The 25,471-nt window shown below is 67.9% G+C and overlaps 3 protein-coding genes across 8 annotated transcripts; all 3 read left to right on the top strand.

The window, feature by feature from the left end:
- Window positions 1-972: 972 nt before the first annotated feature.
- On the top strand, window positions 973-3,048 carry PRR35 (proline rich 35). The gene is made up of 2 exons (XM_045993895.1): window positions 973-2,095; window positions 2,345-3,048. Exons 1-2 carry the CDS (start codon window positions 1,005-1,007, stop codon window positions 2,976-2,978), a joined length of 1,725 nt encoding a protein of 574 aa, XP_045849851.1. The 5' UTR covers window positions 973-1,004; the 3' UTR covers window positions 2,979-3,048.
- Window positions 3,049-5,413: 2,365 nt separating this feature from the next.
- Window positions 5,414-6,356, top strand: NHLRC4 (NHL repeat containing 4). Its single transcript, XM_045992974.1, is given in 5 exon segments — window positions 5,414-5,783; window positions 5,786-5,833; window positions 5,836-5,909; window positions 5,911-5,951; window positions 5,953-6,356. Coding segments are annotated over 5 exon segments (624 nt in total). The 3' UTR covers window positions 6,044-6,356.
- A 100-nt stretch (window positions 6,357-6,456) lies between these two features.
- Window positions 6,457-20,270, top strand: PIGQ (phosphatidylinositol glycan anchor biosynthesis class Q). Of its 6 annotated transcripts, XM_045992976.1 has the most exons (12): window positions 7,593-7,944; window positions 10,363-11,055; window positions 12,676-12,807; window positions 12,935-13,055; window positions 14,854-14,980; window positions 15,109-15,262; window positions 15,389-15,500; window positions 16,167-16,247; window positions 16,696-16,810; window positions 18,314-18,375; window positions 19,071-19,226; window positions 19,400-20,270. In XM_045992976.1, exons 1-11 carry the CDS (start codon window positions 7,808-7,810, stop codon window positions 19,221-19,223), a joined length of 1,887 nt encoding a protein of 628 aa, XP_045848932.1. In that variant the 5' UTR covers window positions 7,593-7,807; the 3' UTR covers window positions 19,224-19,226; window positions 19,400-20,270. The 6 variants fall into 6 exon arrangements, with proteins under 6 accessions (XP_045848935.1, XP_045848936.1, XP_045848934.1 ...); XM_045992979.1 differs by lacking the exon at window positions 7,593-7,944 and adding an exon at window positions 6,457-6,600 and having other exon boundaries at window positions 19,071-20,270; XM_045992980.1 differs by lacking the exon at window positions 7,593-7,944 and adding an exon at window positions 6,677-6,695 and having other exon boundaries at window positions 19,071-20,270.
- Window positions 20,271-25,471: the final 5,201 nt, after the last annotated feature.

Below are 25,471 nucleotides of genomic sequence, written 5' to 3'. Positions count from 1 at the left end.
GCACGAGTGCCTGGGCCCTGTGCGTTTTGGCTGCTGACTCTCTACCGACTCGGCCCAGCCATGCAGAGGCTGCCCCTCCAGGTGCCGGGTGTGGGTTCATCTGGAGCCTTGTAACGTTCGTGTGCACACACCCGAAGCCGGTGTGCACACTCACCATGTGCCCCACGCAGGCGCACACCGGGGCGGTGGATGGCCCAGGTGGCGGCCCAGATGGAGTGTGGCGCGGCTTCCGAGCGAGTGTGTGGGGTGTGGGGAGAGGAGGGTCTTGGCTGAGCCTGGCCGCTGCGGGCTGGGCCGCTGACCTGCCTGAAGCCACCCAGATGGCTAGGCTGAGCAGGTGCCTGTGCCGTGGGGCCGCGCCGGGACGTCCCCGCCCCCCGCCCGGCCCCACACGAGGCTGACCCCTCCAGTGCCCACCCAGCAGCCCGCGGAGCAGGGACGCGCGCGCGCGCACACCCACGCACTTGCACACCGTGCTCGTGCGGCTTGGAGCTGGTCTGGTCTCTCCCCGGGCGGTGTCCGTCTTGGCTTCCCGGCACAGAGGAGGGCTCTGGGGGGAGGAAGCCTGGGAAGGGCTGCTGTCCCCAGGAACCGGCCTTGCCACGCCTGGCCTGGAGTCACTCGGCCGGTTGGCACAGATGGCTCAGCCCCGAAGGGGGCCTGCTGGGGGCTGGCGGCGGGGGCGGGCGTGAGCCCCAGCCGGGGTCCGCGCATAGAACACAGGGGGCCTCTCGCCCTGGGTTTCAGAGAAGCCGCAGCTCCAGCCCCCTTCCCAGCGCGCGCCGCGACAGGCCCCTGCAGAAGCGCTCGCTGTTCCCCGAGTCACGCCGCGCTGGGGTCTTCCGCGCTCGTCCGCCGTCGGGGCCGCCGGAGCGCGCGCGGCTCCCGGAGGAGGTGGGGGAGGGGCGCGCGGGGGCGGTGCGGGGCCGGTCGGGGCGGCCGCTGACCAAGGCCCCCTGCGCGCAGGTGGCCATGGGGCCCGGGCCCGCCCGCTAGCGGCTGCCATGTCCCGCGAGGCGGGGTCCTGCGGCCGGGGCGCCGGGGCGCGGGCGCGGGCGCGGAAGCCCAAGAAGCCGCACTACATCCCGCGGCCGTGGGGCAAGCCCTACAACTACAAGTGTTTCCAGTGCCCGTTCACCTGCCTGGAGAAGTCGCACCTGTACAACCACATGAAGTACAGCCTCTGCAAGGACTCCCTCTCGCTGCTGCTCGACCCCCCGGCCTGGGCCTGCCGCCGCGCCCCCGCCGCGCCCCGGCCCCGCGCGCCCAGCCCCGACGGCCCCGCGGGCCCCGCACAGCCCCGCCGCCCGCCCCAGCCCCGGGGACCCCTGCTCCCGGACACGCCCCCCACGCCCGACCCGGCCCCCCAGGGCCTCTCCCTGCCAAGCCGCGTCGGGGGCCCGAAGCTGGGGGCTGACGGGGCCCGCGGGACCCCCTCCCCCGGGGCCCGGGATGCCCAGAAGGACGTGGGCCCTGGGGGGCTTCTGGCCGAGGGGTGGAAGCCGGGGCCGGGCGGGGGCCGAAGGGGCATAGCCGCGGCGGAGGCGGCTGCAGCTGGGCCTGAGAGCGGGGGCGTCCCCTGCTACCCCCCGCCCCCACCCAGCGAGTTCCCTGAGGCCCAGAGCCTCCATCTGTCCCTGCTGGGTGTCAACTGTCCTCTGGGCCCCGGTCTCTTCTCCTACCTGGGACCCTCCCTGGCTGCCGCAGCCCACATGCCCTTTCTGGCCTCTGCCGGCCCCCTGTTGCCCCCCGCCTCTGCTTTCCCCCCACAGACCCCTGAGCGCCCTGCCCTGGTCCCCCGCCTGTACTACCCCCTGCTGCTGGAGCACACCCTGGGGCTGCCCAGCAAGGCTGCCCCTGCCAAGCCCCTGGCCAGCCCGAAGGGGCCCCCTGGGACCCTGGCTCCAGGGCTGCTGAAGGTCCCAGTACCCGGGCTGGGCAGACCCTGGCCCCGTGGAGCCCCCCGGGACTCAGGGCAGGAGGCAGAGCTGGACCAGGCTGCCCCGAGTGACCCCAAGAGGAAGCTGCCCCTGGGAAGCAGGTTGGAGCCCTTGAAGGGCCCCTCCGGCACAGTGAAGGTCGGCGCCCAGAGCAGGTAGGTGTCTGGGCCCTGGCCACGGGAGTTGGGGAGGGAAGGGAGGCAAGCCGGCCTGTGTGGCTGGACGCCATTCTTTAGTCCACGGGGGGAACCAAGGCCAGGAAGCTGCTCTCCAGCCGCCCTCTAGCCGCACTCCACCGTTCTGGGACCCCAAGGCCCTCAGCCAGGCTGCAAAGAGGTTCCCGGTGGAAGGGGGCAGGGACGGGGCGCATGGGTGCAGCCTCTTGACTGGCTTCTACCCCCCAGCCTTCGGACGGGCCCCTCCATGACGCTCTGGCCTGAGGACAAGGAGCCGGGCCACACCAAGCCCCCGAGCCCTGCGGCGCCCCTGCACCAGCAGCCACTGGGCCTGGTGCCAGGCGGCCCCGGGCACGTGGGCGAGGACCTGACCCGGGCCCTCGGGGACTACGCCAGGGTGGAGCAGCGCCTGGGGCAGCTGGTGCCTGCGGGGGGCCTGGCCCCGCGGCCTCTGCGGGAGCAGCTGGGCAAGATCCGCCAGGAGCTGCTCACCATCCACCAGGCCCTGGAGCGGGCCGTGCGGCCCCCAGACGCCCCCCTCGACCTCTCTGTGAAGCGGGCACCCAGCAAGGGGCCCAAGGGGCCTGTGGGGGCCTGGCCGCAGCTGGAGCTGGGCTCCACGCTGGCCCGGGGGACCCCTGAGCCACCGCGCATGCTGGGCCCCACAGTAGCCGAGCCTTTCTCTAGCCGCACCACCAAATGCGAGGCCGACTCCAGCGTCCCACCCCCGGGCCTGCCCCTGCAGGCCGCAGAGGACCCTGTCATTTCTGGCAGCAGCTGGGGGGCCCGTGGCGGCCTTGGGGGCTCCTGGCCCCTTGAGGCTGTCCCCAGCCTCCAGAGCCCCCCTGGTGCGGAGGTGTGACTACAGAATCTGCTGCTTCCCGTTTTTGCAGCAGACACGCCCCGTCCCCCCGTGTCCGACGCCTGCCCCCCACCTGCCCCAGCCCCAGGGGTGTGGCCCAGAGCCTGTCCAGCATGCCCATGGACTGAGCTCCGGGCCGCAGCGTGGCCTGTCTTTGGTGCCACAAAGGACAGCAGAGTCATAGCTCCTTATGGATCGCTGTTGTGAGTGTTTGAATAGAAACCATCGCGTACCCGGTCTGGGCCTCTTTCTTCCCCTGCTGTTCCGGCATCAGCCCTGGGTCGGTCCCTGCCAAGGAAATGTCCCTGGTCTCAGCATCTGAGTGGGCAGCATCCCAGCCCAGCCTGCTGGGTGTCCGCCACTGGGCCCCCCGGGTAGGGGAATAGAATGGGGGGGCCTTCCCTCAAGGGGGTTGAGCCAGGAGAGTTGGGGGGCAGGTGTGTCTGGTCTGGGAGCTGGTCCGGCCTGTGTGTGAGCACCTCGCTGGGGGACTCGGACCCCTGGGCCTGCCTCCAGCCCGCGGGTCTGGCCAGGGCAGCTCGGATGTCAGAGCCTGGCTGGAGGCTGCTCCCTCTGTGGTTAAGCGGTGCCCCCACATTCTGTGGCCCAGGGCTGTTTGCCAGGCGTGGACTTCGCTGGGCCCCAGCCAGCCCCTGCAGCCACGATAGGCATCGGGCGGCCTTCACAGCTCACTGCCTCTCTCCCTACTCGGCCACACTGGGCCCTTCCCACAGGCGGGGGCAGCCAGGGAGGGGAGCCTGGGGGACCCTTGTACCTAGCTAATCTCTCCTGTCCCCGGGAGCTGGCCATACCCCTGTACCCACCTGGGAATGGCCCCAGGGAGGGCAGTTCCTGCCTGTGCCTGGCTCCCCAAGCTGGACCAGCCGGGCTGGGGCCAGTCGGAGCAGGACCTAAGGCTGCTCCATTAACTGCGCTGGGCAGCAGATAGCATCGGCCGTCCACCCCACCATGGGGCATTGAAAGGCCAAGTTCAGAGCTGGGGTGTGGGCCAGCCCGGTGGGAAGGGCTCTGGGTCACCGACGGGGGCTGACCCCCTCCCTTCCTGGAGCTTCCCAGAGAGGCCAAGGCAGACCTGGTCCTCCACGGACACCCTGTGCGTCTCTGCTCCCAGATTTCTCATCACCCGCCAGGCAGGTGTGAGTTTGGGGGCATCAACCCAGTTTCGCAGGTGCAGAAGCAGGACCCAACCCTGCCAGTCTGGGGGGGGCCAGGGTGACCCCCTTGGAGATTCCCCACCCCAGCGCCTGGTGAGTGACCCAGCCCACGTGCAAGGGGTACAGCCCCTTTCCCCGCTTTCCCGAGGGCCTGACCCCGCAGTCCTCCTGGGGGAGTGTGGGCGAGGCTGCCTCACACGCATGCCTGCTCGGGGCCTCCCGGGGACGCTAGCCCCAAGCAGGAGCCCGCCCCCCGCCCCGTCTCTGAGCGGGAGCACACAGGGAGGCCTCAGAAAGCCCTGCTGCCTCACCCTGCAGGGGTTGGAATTCTCGGGGGGCTTCGTGGGGGCGATGGCCAGAGCCTTGGGCTGCCCCCGGAGAAGTGTTACTTTCCTTGCCTAAAGGAAGGTAGGGTTCCCTGGGCAGAGGAGTTTGAGAAACACTGGCCCTCTGTCACCGTCCCCCATCCCGCACGCACACCCTGAGACCTCCCAATCCCCGGGGGCTCAGGGAGGCCTCACAGCAAAACCTGCAGCAGCCTTCGCAGGTCCCATGGCTCCCAGAATTGTGTTCCAGGGGCCACATCTGGAAAAAGGAGACGTGGACGCATGGCTGGTTGCTGGGCTTATAGATCGGGCCAGCGCTCAGGACCTGGTGGGCTTAGGTTTGAAGCCAGCCCCCACCCCCGTGCCTCAGTTTCCTCAAGTGTGAAACGGGAGCACACCCGCACTCCCAGAAGGGAACAGGGGGACAGGGGTCGCCTCTGCTTGGCCCACAGCGGCACCATTTCTCTTGCAGCCCTGCACTGGGCCCGGCCTCACGACCTCGGCTCAGAGCAGCTGAGACTGTGATCCCTAGCCGCACCCTGTCTGTCTTCTGTCTCCTGAGCCTCCCCAACCCGCTGGCAGGTGGCCCCTCACGGCCTGCTCTGTGGGATGGACCCACCCAGAAAGCCTGCTCGCTCCTGCCGGACCTCACTGCTTGGGCAGATCCTGGTGCCTTCAGGGGCCGCAGGAGGACCCCAGGATCTGCTTTGCTCCCTGGACAGAAACAGAGATCACAAGTAGGCAGAGAGGCAGGTAGAGAGAGAGGGAAGCAGGCTCCCCGCTGAGCAGAGAGCCCGATGCGGGGCTCGATCCCAGGACCCTGAGATCATGACCTGAACCGAAGGCAGAGGCTTTAACCCACTGAGCCACCCAGGCGCCCCACGGCCTGCTTTTCATGACGGCTAGGGGTGCGCCTGTGCCCTGCGTCCACGTGATGGGCCTCAAAGGACAGTCCATCTGCCACCTGCCAGAGGCCAGAGCCTTCGTCCTGGAGGATGTGGCTATGATAGCCCTGGGCTCAAGGTGGTCAGCGACCTCGTCCGTGGGGCTGTCCACGCACTTCAGCACACTGCCCAAGCCCCCCCAGGGCCACTGGGTCATGGTGGGTGCCTTCCCAGCCCCCCGGGGCCTGGCTGCGGAGGCTGCCGGCCACCTTCTGGTCAAAGACTCCATGCCTGGGGCTGTGCACTGTGTCCCGCTGAGCCCTGCTTTACAACCACGGGCCCCAGTCTCCACGTTGGGGCTGGAGGGTCCCCACTGGGTGGGCCGGGGGCCCGACAGGGGCCGCGCTGTGAGCAAGGAGTTCAGGATGTGCGGCTGCTGGGCAGTGCCCGCTAGCCCCGGGGCTCGCTGGGGCTCCGACAGAGCACGGCTTTGGCAACCCGGGAGGCGTGTGCACTGATGTGGACGGCTGCGTGACCCTGTTCCCTGAGGTCCGGGCCCGTCTGCCTGGCGTCCGAGGGACTGGGGCGCTGTGGCTTGTGCGCCCCGGGGCCAGCTTGTGGTGGCAGGTGCGGCGGACGGCGCCATCAAGGTGTACCAGTACTGCTCGAGGCCGGCCTGACCCGTGGGCGCCCATCTGAGCCCGGTGCAGCCCCCGGGCCCCGGGGCCACTGTGGGAGAGACGCTGGGGGTTGGCCCCGCCTCCAGGACTGCTGGCCACCCCTCCCTGAACTGGAGCTCCTGCTGCCCTGGGTGCCAGCTGCCTGCTGCCTTCGTCCTGGAGTTGGTTCAGACTTCATTGGCAGCCACCAACCAGCTGCCTCCCAGCCTCCCCTCCGAAGTTCACAGCCTCCGAAGCCGGGCCCTCTGCACACCCCAGGTTAGGGTGCCCGAGCACTCACGGCCCCCATAGCCACTCAGTCCAGGGCCCAGGAGGCCCGAGCTTTGGGCCCAGCCCCTGACGCCTGCAGACCTTGCACCGGGCCGGCTGCCAGCATTCCCCCAGGCAGCCGGTCTGGCCAGGTGCCCCGGTCCCAGCGTCCTAATCAGGCAGAAGCAGGCAGGGCGGGGGTAGCTGGGCTGGGCAGGGCAGGGCAGGGGAGCGGCCCCTCACTGCCCCCCATCTTCAGAGGCACCCCAGGTGCCAAGCCTCTTGCAGCTTCTCTGGGCCTAGCTGAGGTAAGGCAGTACAGAAGAGGGGCAGCCCCAGAGGCACCCTGGGGTGGCACATGGCTGGGCTGGGAGCTTCCACACCCTTGGTCCACTTCTCCAGGGTGAGATCCTCTCTCAGGCTGAACCTGCATTTTCTCCTCTGCAAACCAGGAGCAAAGGGCTCCAAGCTCATGGGTGGGGCACGCTGGGAAGGTTCCAGGTGGTGGTGAAGCCAGGAGAACCCCCCTTTGAGGAAAGACTCCTGTTACTTACGATCCATAGGCAAACGAGGCCCCAGAGGGGTGGGGATGTGAGGGTGGGACCCTGCGTTTGGGGCCCAGATGGGATTCTAGCTCCAGAGCGAGGTCTCAGCGGGAGGGGACAACGCCTGACCCGGCCTGTCACCCGGACATGGCCTCTGACAAGGTCCCCTGCATAGGAGCCAGCCCGTGTGGGTGGCGGGGTCTCAGTGGTCAGCGTGAGGAGTCCTGAACACTGCGTGCTCAGTGAGTGCTGTTTGCTCCTGTTTCCCAGAGCAGGAGGGGCTAGGCCCCCTCTGACGACCAGACCAGATGACTGTGGCCTCTGGGCTGACCCACGGGGGTCCAGTCTTCCTAGCCCACTGGGCGCTGGGGGGACCCGGGGGCGTCCCTTTGCAGAGACTGTTGTTGGAGGTGGCTGGTCTGGAGCTGGGGAGGCAGCTCCTCTGGAACCCTACACAGGGCTTGGGGGACCTTTCAGCCTGGGAGGGTGGTGGCAAGGTGAGGTCAGGGACCCTCAAAGCCAGGTCCATCAGGTCCCTCAGGGAGGAAATGGGGGAGGGGGAGGTTTGGTGGCTATGAGAAGGTGGGGGACTGGAAGGCGGGAGTGTTGGGGACCCTGCAGGGGGGCTGGAGGAGGTACAAGAGTGCTGGGGAGGACAAGGACACTGACGGGGGGACAAGGACAGTGGGGGGGACGAGGACGCTGGTGGAGACAAGGACACGGGGGGACAAGGATGCTGGAGGGGACAGTGGGGGACAGGGAGGCTGGTGGGGCACAAGGACACGGTGGGGGGGGACAGGGACACCGAGGGGCAAGGACCTGCTGGGCGGAGGGACAAGGACGCTGCGCACACCGGCAGACGCCCGGGACTGGAACGTTGCGAGCGCGGAACGCTCGGGCGGGGTCCGCGGGCTGCTCGGGCGCCTTTGGGGGCCGGACCGTCGCGCGGCGGCGCCCGGAGCCGGCGGAAATGGGGCTCGGGTCCCGCGGCGCGGCAGCGGCGGGGCTGGGGGCGGCGAGCGCCGCGGTCCGTCCGGGCCCGCCCGACGCGGTCCGCCACCCCGTCCCGACCCCGCCGCCCGAGGGCGCGGCCCTGGCGAGCAGCCGGTGAGCACTGCGGGGCGCGGGCCGGCGTCCGCGCGGGCGACCTTGGGGCGCCGCCCCCGCCCCCACCCCGGCCCCGGAGCCTCCGTTTCCTCCTCCGAAGCGGCGGCGCGGGCTCCGGGGTCGGGGGTCGGGGTGCGGACCGCAGCCGGCCGCGGCGGACCGGGAAGGGCCGTCCGCGGGCCACGAGGCCGGGGCGGGGAGTTCGCGCCCCCGGGGGCCGGGGGGGTGTCTGCGGTGTCCGGGGAGCACGGCCTCCCTGCCCAGCCTGCGCCCGGCGTCGCATCGCGGCGTTCCGCGGGGGCCGGTGAGCGAGCCCCGCCCCTCCTCCCCTCCCCGCCCCTCCCCTGCCCGCGCCCGCCCCTCCCCCTCCCCCCGCTCCTCTCCTCCCCCTCCCCCCGCTCCTCCCCTCCCCCTCCTCCGCCCGCGCCCGCCCCCGCCATCGATCGCGCGCTCTTTCTTCTCTCCTTGGCGTCGGGCGGGAGCCGCCGTCTCTGATCCCGCTCCCGAGGCTGCGGCGGGGCGAGGCGGGCCGGCCCCCACCGCCGAGAGAGCGGCCGCCCCGGGCTCCTCCGCCTCTGCAGGCCCGGGAGGGCGGCGGCCGCTCCTCGTCGGCGGACTTTGTGGATGAAGCGCGGGGCGCACAAAGCGAGGCGCGGCCGCCGCTCCGGCAGGTGCGCCCCCGCCCCGCGCCTGCTCGCGCTCCGGCCGTTCTTTCCCGCGGTGGCGGGGCCGCTGCCTTGGCTCCCGGGAAAGGGGCCCAGGTGGGCTGAGCTGCTGTGTCTCCGCCGAAAGGGGCGGTGTGCGGCCGGTCCCCCGCGGTGGTCTGCCAGCCCGGAGCCCCAGGTCCCTCGCAGGCAGAACGGCCGGTCCGGCTCACCTTGCCCCTGCGGGGAGGGTTGGTTGGGAAAGTGGGACCCGGTGACGGCCACAGCAACTTGGCCGGGGCGGCTGTGCGGCTCCCGGCCTTCCGCTGCCGACACCTGCTGCGGCTTGCCCTCTCCGGTCACTTGGCGGGGAAGGACCGCCAGCTGTGAGCGGCCTCCACCTCCCAGCCGCTGCCTGGCCTCCCTGCAGGGAGAGCGGCTGGACCTGTGACCTTTTTTTTTTTTTAAGATTTTCTTTAAGCGGTCACAAGTAGGCAGAGAGGCAGGCAGAGAGAGGGAGAAACAGGCTCCCCGCTGAGCAGAGATGTGGGGCGGATCCCAGGACCCTGAGATCATGACCTGAGCCAAAAGCAGAGGCTCAACCCACTGAGCCACCCAGGCACCCCAGACCAGTGACCTCTAAAGCCCGGGGCCTTTGTGTATGTGTAAGGCCCCTCCCAGAGCCTCCTAGCCGACAGGACATTGGTGACATGTCCCACTATCACAACATGTATGTCCCCACAGGCCTGGGGAGCAGTGGGGCCTGGAGGTCTTGGGTACCATCCAAGGCTTGTGTCTCTCCCTCGGGGCCTGTGGGCTCCAGCTTGTGGGTCTTAGCTCCAGGTGGCTGCACGATCCTTTGTGCCAACAAGGTGGGGACAGCCAGTGTTCGAGAAAGAGCGTGCTCAGGCCTCGGCTGAAGGACGGCTTGCTGCCCACCATCTGGGGGGGCGTGGCTTGCTGCTTGCTGAGGAACCTGCATGTGAAATGACCTCCAGGCAGGGCGGGGCACAGGGTCCCATAGAACTCAGGGGCCAGTCTTGCTGCCGAGAGGCCACGTGAAAGTTGTGAGAGGCCAGGAAGGTTCACGGCCCTCAGCCTGAGGGAAGGCAGTGGGGAGCTTGTCCTCCTCCAGGGTGGCTGAGTTCAGACAGCTGCCCAGCTCAAGTGTGCCCTGCGGGACCCAGCCCGGAAGTGGCGGATGGGCCCGGCCCAAGGCTCCTGCGGGGCTCACGGATGGGGGTGGGTGTGGGACGCAGGCACGTCTCCCAGTATGTGCTGGGCTCCTGCACAGCGCCCGCGGTGACCAGCAGCGTGCCCGCGTCTGGCTTCCCTCCGCCCAGCAGCGATCCCCTTCGGTTTGATCTTCACTCTGGCTAGCTTAGTGAGGAAATCGAGGTTCCTCACGTTCCACGTGCACTGCTCTATTGCTAACGAGACCGTGTGCGTTTCCACGGGCTACCCGTCACGAGCTCTCACCGGTTTCCTTGAAAACAAGAACAAAGCCCTCACGTTCAGCCCCGCACCCCCTCGTGAGTGGTCCTGGGGGTCAGGCCTGTCTCCTCGCCCTGTTCTGGGGGGAAGCGTAGGCCGGCCTGGGGTGGCGGTAGGGGCCGCGCCCACGTGAGATGCGCCACTGGGGTCCCACCAGCCTCTGTGTCAAACCCAAGGCTGGAGACTACGTGAGGGCCCAACCCGGGGGCCCTGTGGCCCTGGGCCGTAAGGCGTCGGCGGTGGCAGCGGCCCTGGACCGAGCGTCTCCCCTCTCTTGCAGGCCGCCCGGCATGGTGCTCAAGGCCTTCTTCCCCACATGCTGCGCCGCGGCCGACAGCGGCCTGCTGGTCGGACGCTGGGTCCCGGAGCAGAGCAGCGCCGTGGTCCTGGCCGTGGTGCACTTTCCCTTCATCCCCATCCAGGTCAAGGAGCTGCTGGCCCAGGTGCATCGGGCCGGCCGCGTGGGGCTGGCTGTGCTGGGCACCTGGTGCCACCGCCGGCAGGAGGCCGAGGAGCGCCTGGGGCCCTTCCTGGAGGGCCTGGGCGCCATCTTCTCCCACGAGCCCTGGCTGCAGCTGTGCCGGGAGCGGGCCAGCGGGCTCTGGAGCTGCAAGGCCACCTGCCAGCAGGGGCCCGCCCGGCCCGGCGTCAAGGACCAGGTCATGCTCGTGTTCTACGATCAGCGCCAGGTGCTGCTGTCCCGGCTGCACCCGCCCGCAGCGCCGCCTGACCGCCAGGCGGGGGACGCCGAGGCCAGCGCCGAGGGCTTGGCTGCCGTCTTCGACACGGTGGCGCGCAGTGAGGCGCTCTTCCGGAGCGACCGCTTCGACGAGGGCCCCGTGCGCCTGAGCCACTGGCAGTCGGAGGGCGTGGAGGCGAGCATCCTCGCGGAGCTGGCCAAGCGGGCCTCGGGGCCCGTCTGCCTGCTGCTGGCCGGCCTGCTGTCACTCATCTCAGCCGCCAGCGCCTGCCGGTACGTGCCCCTGGGGCCGGGGTGGGAGGGGGCCGGCCGCTGAGCGCCAGGCCCACCACTCAGGGTGCGGAGCCGCGGAGGCCCAGATGCGCCCTGCCGAGTCCCCCGCTTCCATCTCCTGATCCCTCCCCTGATATCCACGGGGACATCGGTGGGGGGGCGGTTGCTCCCCGGGCACAGCAGACTCCTTGGCCGCCTCCACGTTTCCATGGGACCCACCGGGGAGCCATCCAGCATGGACTCCAGGCGGCTCAGTACCCTGCAGGGGGAATGAGACGGTGAACAGACGCAGGGTGTTGCCGACCAACGGCTGGTGTCTGCGCGCCCCGGTGCCTGGGAGCGGTCCTCCGAAAGGCATGCAGGTCCCTCCTGCTTCCCGGGCCCTGGTGGGCCCCTGTCCCCTGGAATACTCCTGGCTGCGGCCCCAGCCCGGAAGTAGCCCTTGAGGGCTCAGGGAACGCTGAAGCGGCACCGGCTATTCCGGCCGCAGGGCCCCTCCCTCTGTGAGAAGCTGGCTCCCCGGTGGTGCCCCTACTTAGGTCCTGGGGTTCCGGCTGTCCAGTTTGGGGACTGGCCTCGCCTGCTGACCCAGGGCTGTGGAGCACTCTGGCCTGTCTTGGCAGAGCTCCTGGGCAGCTATGTGTGGACGGTGCCTTGGGTTAAGGGCTTCAGGGGACCTGGACGTGAACAGTGGGTTTGGGATCATCACAACCCCCTGGAATGAGTTACAGGAAAGTGAGTGTCAGCCTAGGTGCAGTTTGGGGGCCGGTCCTTAGCTGTTACCATCTTCCAGAGACTTGAGAAAGGTTAGTGATGCTGGCGTGGCCCCGACCCTGATCGGCTCATTAGCTCGAGCTGTGGGGAGAGCACAGTGGCAGTCATGTGTGGCCTCGTCGTCACTGTGCAGGATAGAAGCCCCCCGGCCCTCTAGGGCAGCCCCAGTGATGCTATTGGGCCCGGCTGCCCTGGGCTGGTCTGAGCCTCAGGGACCCCGCCGTGCTGGCGGGGGTTGGGGGCTCGGTGCCTTCCACTTGATTGGCGTTCGGGACGGCTGTGCGGAACGTGTCTCTTTCCTGGAGCCGGCTCAGAGCTGCTCGGAGGCTTCCTCCTTCCTCCTGAGCGTCTGAGCGTCTGGCCGGGTGGCGGCTCTGCACCGGGCTTGGGCCCTGCAGGCTCCTGCGGCAGCAAGGCTCTGCGGACACGTGGAACCGGCGGCCAGGAGGGCCTTCTTTACCTTTGCCTGCGCACATCTCCTCTCAGTGCTGGGTTGCGAGCAGAAGCATCAGTCCCATGGGGCAGTCCGATCGGCCCGCAGACCCCCGACGAGGGTCGCCGATCCAGCAGGGCAAGGCGCCGGCTGGCGGGACAGTGCGTTCTCTCCTCTCCAGGGGCGAGGCCTCAGCTCGTGACTTTGGGGGTGCCTCGAGTCACTGCTTGTGTCCTTCCGCCCCCATGGTGTCCCTGTCCTGCTGAGCTCGGAAGCGTGGCCGTCGTGTTCGAGGCCTCCAGGGTCTTGAGCTGGGCCTGGGGAGGGGTGTTGGCGCCAGCAGAGGGGCCCCTGCTCCTGCAGGCAGGGGACGCTGCATGGCCCAAACGGCCGCCTCTCTTGGCCCGTCACAGGGTGTTCAAGCTGTGGCCGCTGTCCTTCATCTGGAGCAAGCTGTCTGTGTGTGGGCAGCTCGGGCACCGGCTGGAGCAGCTCACGCTCGTCTTCAGCACCCAGAAGGCCGAGAACCCCACTCAGCTGATGAGGTGCAGGGCCTGTCTGTTTCTATCGCGGCCAGTGGCGCCCCCCAACTTCCCTGTGCTGTGCTCACCCACGCTGGCCCCCTCTGGCCAGGCCCCCTCACCACCCACTCCCATCGGCCCTTCCTTCCAGGAAGGCCAACGTGCTTGTCTCTGTGCTTCTCGATGTGGCCCTCGGCCTTGCGCTGCTGTCCTGGCTGCATGGGAAGGACCGCATCGGGCAGCTGGCGGAGGCCCTCGTCCCTGTGGCTGATGTGAGTTGTTTGGGTGGAGTCTGGTCCCGACTGGAGCACCCGTGTCCCGGGGTGGGGGTAGGGGTGGGGCCCTTCCTGGGGCGGCAGAAGCCCCTCAGCTGGCCAGAGCCCCATGCCCCTCTCCCGCTGTTGGGCCAGAGGAGCAGCCCTCATCCCTGACTCCAGACGGGTCCTTGGGCTGCACAGCCTTGGCTTACCGGCTGCCCACCTGCCCCCACTGGGTCACATCTTAGCTCCTGGCCTCTACCTTCCATTCCCGGAGGTGGTCATGTCTGGCGGAGGAGCCCACCCACCTCCATTAGGCCCAGTGTCCCTGGCTCCGGCTCTCTAGGGCACTGGCTCCGGGCTTGGCTGTCGGCGCAGCAAGCCGCACAGAAACCTCCCGGGGGTCCAGGGCTGTCTGTGCGATCGGCTGCTTCCCCTGCTGACTCTGCAGTCCCCACGCTGAGTGCCAACAGCTCGCCGCGGGGCTCCCTCCCTCCCCCATGACCCTCCCCCGGTTTCCCGGATTTCCAGCCTGTTGCTCTCCCTGCTGGGCGAAGCCTTTGGCTTCTCTGCCTCCCTTCCTCAGAGCCGGAGGGCCTGTCGCTCCTGTTGCGAGCTTGTCCTCCCGCTTGGGGAAGTCCCTCTGGCCTCCCCCAGTGACGTACTGGCCGCGCAGTGCTCGCGGGGCTGAGGCCTGGCGGGGTGGTCTGTGCTCGCTGCCTCTGGCGTGGCCGTCAGCGTCCAGCGGCAGACGTGCCCTGGGCCCGCTCGTGGACAGGACCCCTCACAGGCCGAGAGCCCCCCATCCTTCTTGGGGAGACCTGGTCCAAGAGGAGGGAGGGCCTGGAGGCCAGGAAGGGACTTAGCTGCTGTGCTTTGCTAACCCACGTTCTGCCTTTTGGCCGGCTTTGTCTTCGATCTCTCTTTTGCAGAACTGTGCGGGAATATAAATATTTAATTTAAAAACGAAAGCCTCTTCCTGCTGCTCAGCTCTTATCCTTTAAATATTAGATAAGCTCGATTTATAAAGAATGTCCTGTTCCTCTCCTCGCTGCCGTGGCCCGCACGGTGGGCAGTGGGGGACAGCAGGCGTCTGGCTCTGGGGCAGGGCCGGCATGGCCACCGCCTCAGCATTGCTGACGAGGCCTCGGGGCCTCGGGGCCTGTGCGCTGGGACTGGCACAGCTCCCGGCCACCGGCCTTCGTCCCTGGGTAGCCAGGATGCTGCTCATCTTCCCTGCTTGCGTGAGAGCCCCTGTGCCGTCTCTGGCCCTCCCTGGACACTGCTCCGGACTCAGACCCCGTCTGTGCTTCCCTCTAGGAAGCCCTCCAGCTCTCCCCCTTCTCCCTGGGCCCCTGATGGGCTGGACACCCGCAGAGTCACCGGGGTCACACCCAGCTCAGGCCCTGGGTGGTGCCATGCCAGGTGGTGGGGTGTGTCCTCAGGCTGCTTAGACCCATCAACTCCCTCTGCGAGATCCATGGTGACGGGGGTCTGTCCCACCTCGGGCACGTGGGACTGAGCACGCCTGGGGGTCCAGCGGTGAGAGGATTGAGGTGGAGGAAATGTGACGCCCACTGGGGCCCGAGGACCGGGGCAGACTCAGCTTCGTGGGCTCTGCCTCTCAGGCCCAGGTCCCAGAGCCTCTGCGGAGAGAGGTTCCTTGGCCAGACGAGTGTAGGAGACCTTGTGTGCTCAGCACATTAGGAGACACCTGGGGTGGGGGGGCCCAGACGCCCTTTGCCCTGCGCAGACGGGCTGGCCGTGCGGGGGCCCAGGCCGTGGGCTTCCTGTCCCTCCGGTGTCTCCGCAGCGCGTGGCCGAGGCGCTCCAGCTCCTGCTGCAGTGGCTGATGGGGGCGCCCGCTGGGCTGAAGATGAACCGGGCGCTGGACCAGGTGCTGGGCCGCTTCTTCCTGTACCACCTGCACCTGTGGATCAGTGAGTGCCTCCGCGCCGGGCCCAGTGCCGTCCTTGCCCTGCCGGGGCTGCTCACGTTTCTGGAAGCGAGGGACTGGGGGCCCGGATTTCCCCCCGCTGCTCCCTCAGGGCCAACCCCGTCCCTCCAGGCTATATCCACCTCCTTTCCCCCTTCATCGAGCGCATCCTGTGGCACGTGGGCCTCTCGGCCTGCCTGGGGCTGACGGTCGCCCTGTCCACGCTGTCCGACATCATCGCCGTGCTCACCTTCCACATCTACTGCTTCTACGTCTACGGCGCCAGGTGGGTGAGCGCGCCCCCGTGCGGCCGGTCTGCGGCGGCCCCAGCCCCGAGTGTGCGGGGGCGGGGGGGGGGGGGGTGCGGGCGGGGCCGGGGAGGCGCAGCCCTGACGCGGACCGTGGCCCACAGGCTGTACTGCCTGAAGGTCTGCGGCCTGTCCTCGCTCTGGCGCCTCTTCCGGGGGAAGAAGTGGAACGTTCTGCGCCAGCGCGTGGACTCGTGCTCCTATGACCTTGACCAGGTACGCAGCCGGAGGGCAGGGGAGATGGCAGCGGAGCCCAGGGAGCCTGCGGGACCCACGGGTGACTGGCCCGTGCTCCTGTCCACCTCTGTGAGCCTGGCCAGGACGGCTGCTCAGCTTGCGACGGGGCAGCTCGGCGGCCAGAGGGCTGAGCCTGGGGAGCGGGAGTGGTCTGCAGGGGGCCAGGGGCGCGTGGAGCCCTCATAGTGCAGGCCCTCAACCCAGGTGGGAGGTGGGCCCCCGGCAGCTCCTGGCCCATGGAGTCGACCTACGTGTGACCTATGCACAGGACCCAGCTCTGACGTTTCCCCTAGCGTGCGCAGACCTGAGCTGGTCTGCAGGGGGACCCCACGTGCCGCTGGGATGCACGTCCTTCCTGTCGGCAGGTCACAGCCCTCCCCCCTTTGGTGCGCAGGCTCACACCCTGCTGGTGGTTTTGTGTCCCCGAGTGTCTCCCATGCTGGAGACAGCTGTCCTGAGCGGGTGTTCCTGAGTGTCTGGGGAAGCCCAGGTGTCCTGCTGGCAGACAGCCCGCTTCTGCCTGGTTGTCGCGGGGTGTGGTGCGGGCGGCCACGGAGGTGTGGCGCTCGCTGCCGGGCGTGGGCTCCCGCCGACCCGACGGCGATGCCGCTCCCCTGGCGCTGACACGGTGCGGCTCTCCTGCAGCTGTTCGTCGGGACTCTGCTCTTCACCGTCCTGCTCTTCCTCCTGCCCACCACAGCCCTGTACTACCTGGTGTTCACCCTGGTGAGCCAAGAGGCGCGCGGCGCAGCGGGCGTTGCGCGTGGCCCTGGCGGATCTGGCCGATGGCCCTCGGCCCCAGCACTGGGAGTGCCGGCTGTGTGGCACAGGCCGCCTGTTCCAGACTCTCTGGGCGCTGTGTGCTGGGCCCAAGAGCAGGCAGGGGTCCTAGCCTGGGGGTGCCACCCATCGCTCTGGGACACACAGCTGGGTGCACCGGGGACAGGACCCAAGGGGCCAGTGGCATGTTTCCCGGGGGTGAGCTGCCCCTGCCCACTGCTTCCCTGCCCCCTCACAGCTGGGCTCAGCGTTGGGGGGAGCTGTGCCCTCCTCAGGATGAGCTCCGGGCCCTCCCCAGGGGACTTGAGCCCCTGTTCCCCTTTGCTGTGGCCCAGCACCCTCTGGGCTGCCACGCTCTCGGGCACGTGGCTCTGAGTGCCATGTGTTGCTGCAGCTCCGGCTCCTGGTGGTGGCCGTGCAGGGCCTGATCCACCTGCTCGTGGACCTCATCAACTCCCTGCCGCTCTACTCGCTTGGCCTCCGGCTCTGCCGGCCCTACAGGCTTGCAGGTAGGACTGCGTGTGGGGTGGGTGTGGGTGCCCCGCAGGCCCTGCCTGGAAGCCGCGGTGTGCAGGGCACTGGGCATGGGGGCGGGCAGAGACGGCTGGGTTCCCCTGGGCCGGCCGCCTGCAGTGAGCTGGAGGGTCCAGAGGAGACAGAGGCAGCCCTTCCTGCGTCACCTGCTTCTGTGACGCGTGTGGACCTTTACGCTGCTATACGTCTGCGGTGTAGGTGGTACCTAAGTGTGGCTCCAAGAAGCGTCCCTGTGAGCTCATGTGGGACTGGGTGTGTGGCTGGTGCCCCTCAGCCTTGGAGGGGACAGGCCAGCCTGGAGGGTGCTAGAGAGCAGCTTCCCACTCCCGTCCCACATACCACGGCATGGGGACAGCACCCCCCCAACTGCCCCTGGCCGTCCCCCTCTGCAGGTGGCTGCCCCGGTTTTCATGCTGACACCAACTGCTAGGTTAGATGCCCCTGAGGGGAGGTCATCCCCACTGCAGGGGGTGTGGGTGCTGAGTCCCAGCATCGTGAGTCAGCCCATCCCTGTTCAGGGGTTTTGAACACATCAGGGAACGCGGGTGTTCTTGGTACGGACCCCACCAGCAGCCATTCCGCAGCCCCCGTGCTGAGCAGCATGCCCAGCCCCTCGCCAGAGCTCCGGGCAGCTGCTTCCAGCCCGAGGAGAGCCAGGGGACTTGAACCTGCCTGCTCTGTGTGCTTTGGACCAAGTCTGCCTGCCGGTGCCCTTAAATTCTCTTTGCAGGCCACCTCCCCTGCAGACCCCCAGGTGGCCCATGCCAGGGACCCCAGCCTCTGTCCTCACTAGGGAATGAGCCCCAGGAGCGGGCAGGCAAAGAGCCCGAGACCCAGCACCGCCCCCACCCAGCCCGAAGCCCACGGTCAGAGCAGAGTCGTTTCAGCCTCATGGCCGAGTCCACAGACGTGCCCGCCGCCTCTCTTTCCCGACTTTGCCTTGGGGGCTCTTCATGAATTGATAATTAGCTCCTGCTTCTCTCTTCAAGAACTTTCTGCCTCGGAAATTCCCAGGCTTGGGAGCCCCAACTGCAGGCCAAGGGCACAGTGGGTTCCCAAGCCGGCCGCTGACCCGGAGCTTGGCATTGGGATGCCAGCAGGGCAGCCGCGCCCCGCCGCATACCCCGTCCGTTCTGGGGGAAGAGCCCCGTCCCCCCCTTGCAGAACAGCGCCACCTGCGTCCCCGAGGCCCTACCGACTCTTCCCCACCTCCCAGACACGCAGCTTCTGTCTCCGTGAAGCGTGCGGAGGCTTTGGTGCTGCTGGGCGGACAGCTCAGAGCGGCAGCCGGGATCGTGGGGGCGGCGTGGGGGGAGACGAGCCCGGCTGTGGCCTCCTGAGCACCGCTGGGACACCTGGTCTCTGCCACCACAGCCCCGGTGCCCAGCCCTTCCCCTGCAGGCACACGGGGCAGGAGGCCCGGGAGGCTGTCTGCCGAGGGCCCCGTGTGCCTCACGGGCACCTTGCCATCCCCGCAGCGGGTGTGAAGTTCCGAGTCCTGGAGCACAAGGCCGGCGGGCCCCTCCGCCTCCTGATGCAGGTGAGGCCCCTGCGCGCCTCTCATAGCGGTGCCCACGGACAGACCCTCTCCCGGCCCCTCCGTGCTGCCCTGGGGGAGGGCCAAGCGGGCGCAGTAGAGCTGACGGGTGGCGCCCCAAGGGGAGGCTCCCTCCTCACCCCCAAGACCTCTGGGCACCGTGACTCCTCCGGCCGGGACCCCCTGTGCCGTGTCCGGAGCCTTTAGCCAGCCCGGCTCTTGCCCTGAGCCCCACAGGCTCTCGTTCCAGGAGGAAGAGCACAGGCTTGGCCAAGGCCTCAGGACACACTCCTGCTCCGAGAAAGTCCTTCCGAGCTGTGGGAATGTGCGGGCGGGTCCCTGGGTGACTCGCTGGGGGCTGCTGGGGCTGGCCGGGGCCACGTCTCGGGGAGAGAGGAGGTGCCGAGGCAGCTGGGGCCCCGCGTGGTTTCCTCAGGGGTCCGGCGCGCTCTCGGGCTCTCGGGCTCTGCCACGTGACCCCTGCGTGGCTCATCCTGCAGCCTCGCCTGCCCGCAGCCCGCGGGAGGAGAGCACTCCCGAGCTTGGCCCCAGCGCTGCCTCTCCCGCTGCTTAGCCTGCCCCTGGGGACCCATAGCCGACAGCCCAGCGACCCCCGTGAGGGAGCACTGGGACCGGCAAGCTGGAGCCTCAGGGGTTCGGGGGCGTCGCCCCGCTGACCGCTGCCCTTGCGCTTCCAGATAAACCCCCTGCCCTATGGTCGCGTGGTGCACGCCTACCGCCTGCCCAGCTGCGGCTGCCAGCCCACGCACTCCTGGGGCTCCCTGTGCCGCAAGCTGTTCTTTGGGGAGCTCCTCTACCCCTGGAGGCAGAGAGGGGACAAGCAGGACTGAGAGGCCCTGGCGGCCAGCTGCCCAGCACCACCGTGCGGCCTCCCTCCGCCCTCATTCTCACCGGGGGTGCGGACCGTCAGGACGGCACATGTCCCTGGTCTGGCCGTCTCTGCCCACAGTCGTTGGAGGCCTCTGTGCCTCCTCCTGGTTCTGAGGTGGTGGATAGGGGCGGCCGGCCAGGCCAACTGGCCTGTCATCCATCACTAGCGTGTCTGCCTCGGGACCCGCCTCCTGATCTCTCCTGATGGCGCTGGCCGCCCGGGCCCACCAGCCCCCCCACCCGGATCACACCCGGAGCCTCCGCCTCCGCCCACCACACCCGCTCCCGGTGGGGCGAGCTGGCGGGTCTCCCTGGTGCTCCCAGCAGCCCACCCTGCCGTGGCGTGGAAGGACCCCTCCCCGGACGCACTCAGCAGCTCCTGAGGCTGACCCCCAAACATCTCCTTGCTTGGGGCTGTACTTCTGTGTCCCTGGCCAGAGCCAGCAGCCCCAGCGACCCAGGGCCCTCTGGAAGCTGGCCGGGCAGCAGCGCTCAGCCTGGAGCATGCGGGGTTTGCACGATGCCCCCCGGGGAGACTGCTTTGCAGCGGAAGCTGCCCCCAGGGCCTGCAGGGTGCCCGGAACTGCCTCCTGAAGCCCGAGCACCCGCCCATCTTCCCGTTCACCTTGCTGCCCCGCGCCCGTGCAGGAAGAGGCCCCAGATCTTCCGTCTCCCTCACCGGCTTCCCTCAGAAGCAGGCAGCTCCCGGGCAGACATGTCTGTGGCCTCCCGTGTGCAGAGGGCGCGTCCTAGTGTTCAGGCTGCGGCTGCCCGCTGGCCGACATGAATCCAGCTGTGGGCGTGAGCCCCAGCATGCCCGGGGGGGAGGCCTGCGTGACCAGATGGCATCATACGGGTTGAGTCCTCTTGGAGCGGGACTCCGACTGCGGGCCGCGGCGGGAGCCCACGGACGCGGTCCCCCCTGCCCGGCGTCTCGTCTCGTGGGCCAGGTCCTAGTCGGCCTTTTTCTGCGGTGACAATAAAACCCCCCAGCTGTTTGCAGTGCGCCCTCTGCCTTCCCGCTGCTGCATGGGCGGTGGGTCTGAGGAGGCCCCACACCTCTGCCCTAACCTTGGTGGGGGTGTGTCGAGGCTCTCCTTTTCCTGGGGTCATGGGACAGCTGGCCCCCACTGCTCGTCTAGAGGCGTCCGCGATGCCTGTTTCTTGCTTGATGCCGAGTTGGCGGGCACTGGACACCCCGTCCCCTGGAGCAGGCCTCCCTGCAAGTCTGACCCCTTGACTGTGTCCTGGCATGCGTGGATAGAGCCAGGGCCGCTTGCTGTCTGGTTTTGGCCTTGCCCTGGTTGGGGACAGGGCCGAGGGCGGGGGCGTAGGTTCCCCTACTCCAGCTGCCCGGGCTCTGGTGACTCTGTCCCCTGAAACCTGTGGGCTCCACGCAGGGCAGAGGCACTGCCTGCCTGACTTCCCCCTCGTGCAGCTCCAGGGACCCTCGGGTGGCCACCCGAGTGCCTGGCGTCCCGGCTTTGTAGGGAAGGGCTGGGGTCCAGAGAGGTCAGCCTCGACTAAAGGGCCGGCAGCGGCCGGATGGGGAGCCAGGTAGGGTCCCTGTGGCTTCCTTGTGTGAGGCAGGGAGGGGAGAGGCCAGAGGGCATTCGAGCAATGCAGGGACACCTGCAGGGGACAGAAGTCCCCGAGGAGAATGTGCCCAGGCCTGCCCCCAGCCCCTAGAGCCTGCTGAGAGTGGCCTCCACTGCCTGTCTTTCTGGGGCTGCCTTCCCCGGCCAGTGTCACCCCTCCGCTTGGGGCTCTGCCCAGCCCACGGGGCAGTAGTGGCCACGTCCCAGGCCTCGTGTGGCAGCTGTCCCTCTCTGTGCTGCTCTGCCGTTCGGTCTCCTGAGGGCAACACCAGTCACTCCAGCCTCCTGCCGCAAGAGACATTCTCGGCACCTCCCAGGCCACTCTCAGCTTCCAGGAAAAACCTTCCTCGGTGGGCCCTCCTGTCCCCAGCCCAGGTCTCTGACTGCCTCTGCTATGCTGGCCTGGGCAGGGCCCTGAGGCTGGACCTCAGGTCGCCCCAAGAAGTGGACATTGTTTCCTTTGCAGTTGGGGCCGTCACTTCCCACTCAGGTTCTCACGGCTGCTGGAAGAGAGCAGCCTCACGAACGTCCCAGGAGACGAGCTCAGAGAGGGATGGGGACGAGTCGAGGGCCACACAGCAGGCAGGTCTGAGCCCACCACACACTCCCCGCCATCCGCCCCGCCCCTGTGTTTGAAAGGTTTCTGCTCTGACGCGTTTCAGACGCAGGGAAGCCGTGCACGGCCCTGACCCGCATTCCGCTTTGTTCTCATTTTGCCACATTTGCTTTTTTATATTTCTGCTGTTTTCTTCTAAACCGTTTGATCATCAGTTACCCCGAATTCTACCCCTCACATGCCCGCTGCATCCCGCGAGGCCGAAGGACGGACAGAGCAGCCACGCACGGTGCAGGGAATTGGGTTAGCTGCATGGGGCCCCTTGCTGTGCCCCAGTGACCTCCACAGAGCCTCTCGCCAGGTGGCCCGTCCTGGCCACAGCCTGGTGCCAGCGTCCCGGCCTGCCTGCCTCGCACAACGTGGACGTGGAAGACACAGCCAGTCACTCGGTAGGCTGTGCCTCTGCGGGGCTCATCTGAGGACTCTCACCGGGAGGTTCAGCTCTTGCCACAAAGAGCACGTCAGTGCCGCAGTGTCCTTCCGAGGGCGTCACCCTGAGAGGCTTGAGGTGTCCCGTTGTCCATCCTGGTGACGTGCACCTGATCACCAGGTTCTCCCCTTTATTTTATTATTTTTTTAAGATTTTATTTGTTTGTGTATTTGACAGACAGAGATCACAAGTAGGCTGAGAGGCAGGCAGAGAGAGCAGGGGGGAGCAGGCGCCCCACCAAGCAGAGATGTGGGGCTCAATCCCAGGACCCCGGAACCATGATCCGAGCCAAAGGCAGACCCTTAACCCACTGAGCCACCAGGCGCCCCGGCCACTAACGCTTTCAGGAGTAACTTATACAGCGGCATCCGGGACCACGTGCCTGTCTGCCCGCGCCCGCCCTCTGTGCACGGGCTGCGGCACCTACCACCCGCCCTTGCCGGGCGCACACAGGTTTCTGGCTCCCTCCGCCCGTGGTTGACGGGACCCGGCCTTCCCCTGGCACCTGTCTTGAGCTTGGGCACAGAGCTTTTGGGGCCAAGTTCTGTTTGCCCCAAGGGGTAAAGCGTGGACCCTTCGTGCAGAGCAGGGCTTGGGGTCCAGCGTAGAGGGCAGTGACTATCCTGGGGGGGAGGGCAGAGACCACTTCAGACCACTTCCTTTGTTCCCCGCTGCCTGCCTGGACAGGAGCCGGGTCTGCAGGCCTAGCTCCCATCCTTCCCCAGAGCCAACAGTGTGGCGGATTCTCTTGGTCTCCTGGGCAGGGGCACCCAGAATTATCCTTGACCTGCTACGGGGTACCTCGGCAGGGCTGACCCAGGACTTGCCGGCAGAGGGCTGCTCTGCGCTGCTTCATTGCTGGCCTGCGGTCCCTCAGAGGCGGGGCGGCTGTCCTGTCCCTTCCTCAGTCCCCAGGGCCGGGTCGGGCACTTACTGGGTCCCGGAATGGCTCTGCAGAAGTGCACGCAGCAATGTGGGAGGCCATCTCCTCTGCCCACAAGGCCTCCTGGAGCCCAGGGAGGGGCACCCCTCGGGCCATCCCCCATCCCACGGACTGGGCCCCGCAGCCCCAGACCCTGTGGGTTTCTGCGGTGCTTCTCTGGTCTGAGCGGGGAGGGGAGAGGTGCAGGGACCCGCAGAGGACCAGAAGCCCCTGAGGAGAGTGCGCCCACGCCTGTCCCCGGGATCACACCCCAGCACAGGGCTGGCTGCACCCGCTTCACGGGCTGTGCTGGGAAAGGTTCAGTCAGAAAACGTGTGCTGAGCCCAAGTCCTCTCTTTGTCCTGGATGATGGGAGGGCAGGCCGCCGGGCCCAAGGCCGGTGGAGTCCCTTCAGGGGAAGCCCTGAGAGGAGTGAAGAGGACGTGTCTCGTTTAAGTTCTCTGGAAGGGGGATGAAAACTTCTCCCCCGTCACTCCCTGCAGGCAGCCTCAGGAGCCAAGAAGGAAATTACCTCACAGTGATCTCCGCGGGAGAGGTCCAGCCCCATCACCCCACGGGCCCTCCCTGACCTAACAGGTTGAGGTGCAGGGGCGGGCAGCCTGTCGGTGTCAGTCCCTGGCCACTCTGGGGGTTTGGCCCCTGCCTCCCAACAGGACCCTGCCCGACGGCTGTCTCTGTAACGTCGTGTGTTGTGGTTGGCTGTGCCCTCTCTGTAGACGCCAGAGGCTGTCTGCTGTGACTCAGCATCTGGGCAATGGTGGTTCCCCAGCAGGACGTGGCCTGAGCAAAGGTACAAGCAGGAACATCAGGGCCTCTCTGTGGATTATGCATGAGCCAAGTGGCCCTGCCCATCCCCCCGCCAGCCTCTGCCCTCCCACGTCCCAGCTGCATGCTTCCCCGGAGGACCAGGAGGACCAGAGGAGAGCCCCTCTCAGAAGGCAGGGAAGCGAGGCCCAGGTGCTGCTCACCCAGCCGAGGGACCAGCTCATCCGGAAGCTCCCCAGGCAACGGGCTGAAATGAACTGGCCCTGTGCACGCGGGCACACTTCCCAGCAAAGGCTGTCCGCAGCTTGCGGGGGTGGGGTCCCTCGGTGTGGTGCCTCTCCGGCTGGGCTGGGGTCTGCTCTCTGAAAGCCACCTGCTGCTGGAGCCGTGGCCCAGGTTCAGTGACCCCTTGGGAAGAAAGTTCTTGCAACCCAACCTGTTCCCTGCCTGCTGGGAAGACGTGCCAGCAGGGCTGTCCTCAGCGCTGTGCACTGGGTCAGGTGGTTGTGACATGCTGCCCCCGCACAGGCCTGCGTCTCTGTGGCCTCTTTGCCCACACAGCACTCAGCACCTGGCCTGGTAAGGGCTGTGCTGAGCTCCCGTTGGACACCTAATTCTTTTCACTTACTTGTTTTTAACAGCTTTATTTTTATTTTTAAAAAGATTTAATTAATTTTTTATTTATTTGACACAGCACAAGCAAGGGAGAGGGAGAAGCAGTCCCCGATGGGGTCAACCCCAGGACCCTGGGCTCATGACCTGAGCAGTCGTTTAACCAATGAAGCCACCCAGGCGCCCCTATTAACAGCTTTATTGAGGCATGTTTTACATATTATAAAATTTACCCATTTCGTGTACACAATTCAGTGATTTTTGTTTTATGGTGAAAAAAAGTGTTTTCGTCATAGCTTGGGGACAGGCCGTGGGCAGAGAGAGCTGCCGAGTCCATCATTTTTAGTAACTTTCCCAAGCAGTATGACCGTGGCCAGCTTCACGTCCCCCCAGAAAGAAACCCCATGTCAAATACGCCGTCACTGACCATGTCCGCCTTCCCCGGGGACCTGCAGCCACTCATTTGCTTTATGGAATTGCCGTTCGGGGGGTTTCACCCAAGTGGGACGGGCGCCGACCAGTACGTCTTCCTTTTGGGGGGACCGCGCCCCCTGTGCGTTCGCCCACCGCTCTCGGCCTCGGGCCGCTGGAGCGGTGCTGCCGGACGACCGGGGTCAGAGTGTGCGCGGACGAGAGCCCCGTCTCCCCGCAGCCGAGCCCCCAGGCCGGCCGGCACTCTCACCCGAACCCCCGAGTCGCCCGTTACCGGGCGTCCTACGTTTGCACGTCCTCGTCGGACAGACGCGAGCGGGACAAAGTCCGCGGCTGCGTGCGGAGAGCGGCCTGCGGGAGCGTGGGCACCGAGACCCGCCCGGGCGCAGCGCCCCGTCCCGGAGCTCGCATCCCGGCGGACCGGGCTACGCGCGGGCTCCGGCAGGGCTGCTCCCCGCGGGCGGCCGGTGCTGCCGGCCGCACGGGGGAGTCGCCGTCCGGAGCGGGCAAGGGCGCCCTCGGCCGTGCGCGCGGGCCTTCACGCATCGCTGCCCGCCACGAACGACCGCCCGTTCCTCCTGGGAGCGGCCGCGGATTGCCGCTCCCGGGACGCCCGCCCCGCTGCCACGAGCCCCTGGGGGCCGAGCCGTGCAGCCCTCGGGCCCGAGCGCCGCCGACACCCGAGCACGGCGGGCCGTGGCGACCACGCGCCGCAAGCTAGCGTCCCGGACCAGGCGGCCGCCCGCGCCCGCGGCCTTACTCGCCGGACTCCGGCCCCCGGGGCGGCTCCGAGCGTCGAGCCGGCGGCCCCG

The sequence above is a fragment of the Meles meles genome, chromosome 21 (genome assembly GCF_922984935.1).
Source record: "Meles meles chromosome 21, mMelMel3.1 paternal haplotype, whole genome shotgun sequence".
Classification (NCBI taxonomy): domain Eukaryota; kingdom Metazoa; phylum Chordata; class Mammalia; order Carnivora; family Mustelidae; genus Meles; species Meles meles.
The sequence above is the reverse complement of the archived record's forward strand: the minus strand, read 5'-3'. Positions and strand labels throughout refer to the sequence as shown.

Excerpts from the sequence above, each read along its gene's own strand:
- PIGQ (XM_045992976.1), top strand. The coding sequence starts at position 7,808 with ATGGGGCTCGGGTCCCGCGGCGCGGCAGCGGCGGGGCTGGGGGCGGCG. Across the intron at positions 16,811-18,313 it reads CCGGCCCTACAGGCTTGCAG|CGGGTGTGAAGTTCCGAGTC; the intron begins GTAGGACTGCGT and ends CCATCCCCGCAG. Across the intron at positions 18,376-19,070 it reads CCCTCCGCCTCCTGATGCAG|ATAAACCCCCTGCCCTATGG; the intron begins GTGAGGCCCCTG and ends TTGCGCTTCCAG.
- PRR35 (XM_045993895.1), top strand. The coding sequence starts at position 1,005 with ATGTCCCGCGAGGCGGGGTCCTGCGGCCGGGGCGCCGGGGCGCGGGCG. Across the intron at positions 2,096-2,344 it reads AAGGTCGGCGCCCAGAGCAG|CCTTCGGACGGGCCCCTCCA; the intron begins GTAGGTGTCTGG and ends TCTACCCCCCAG.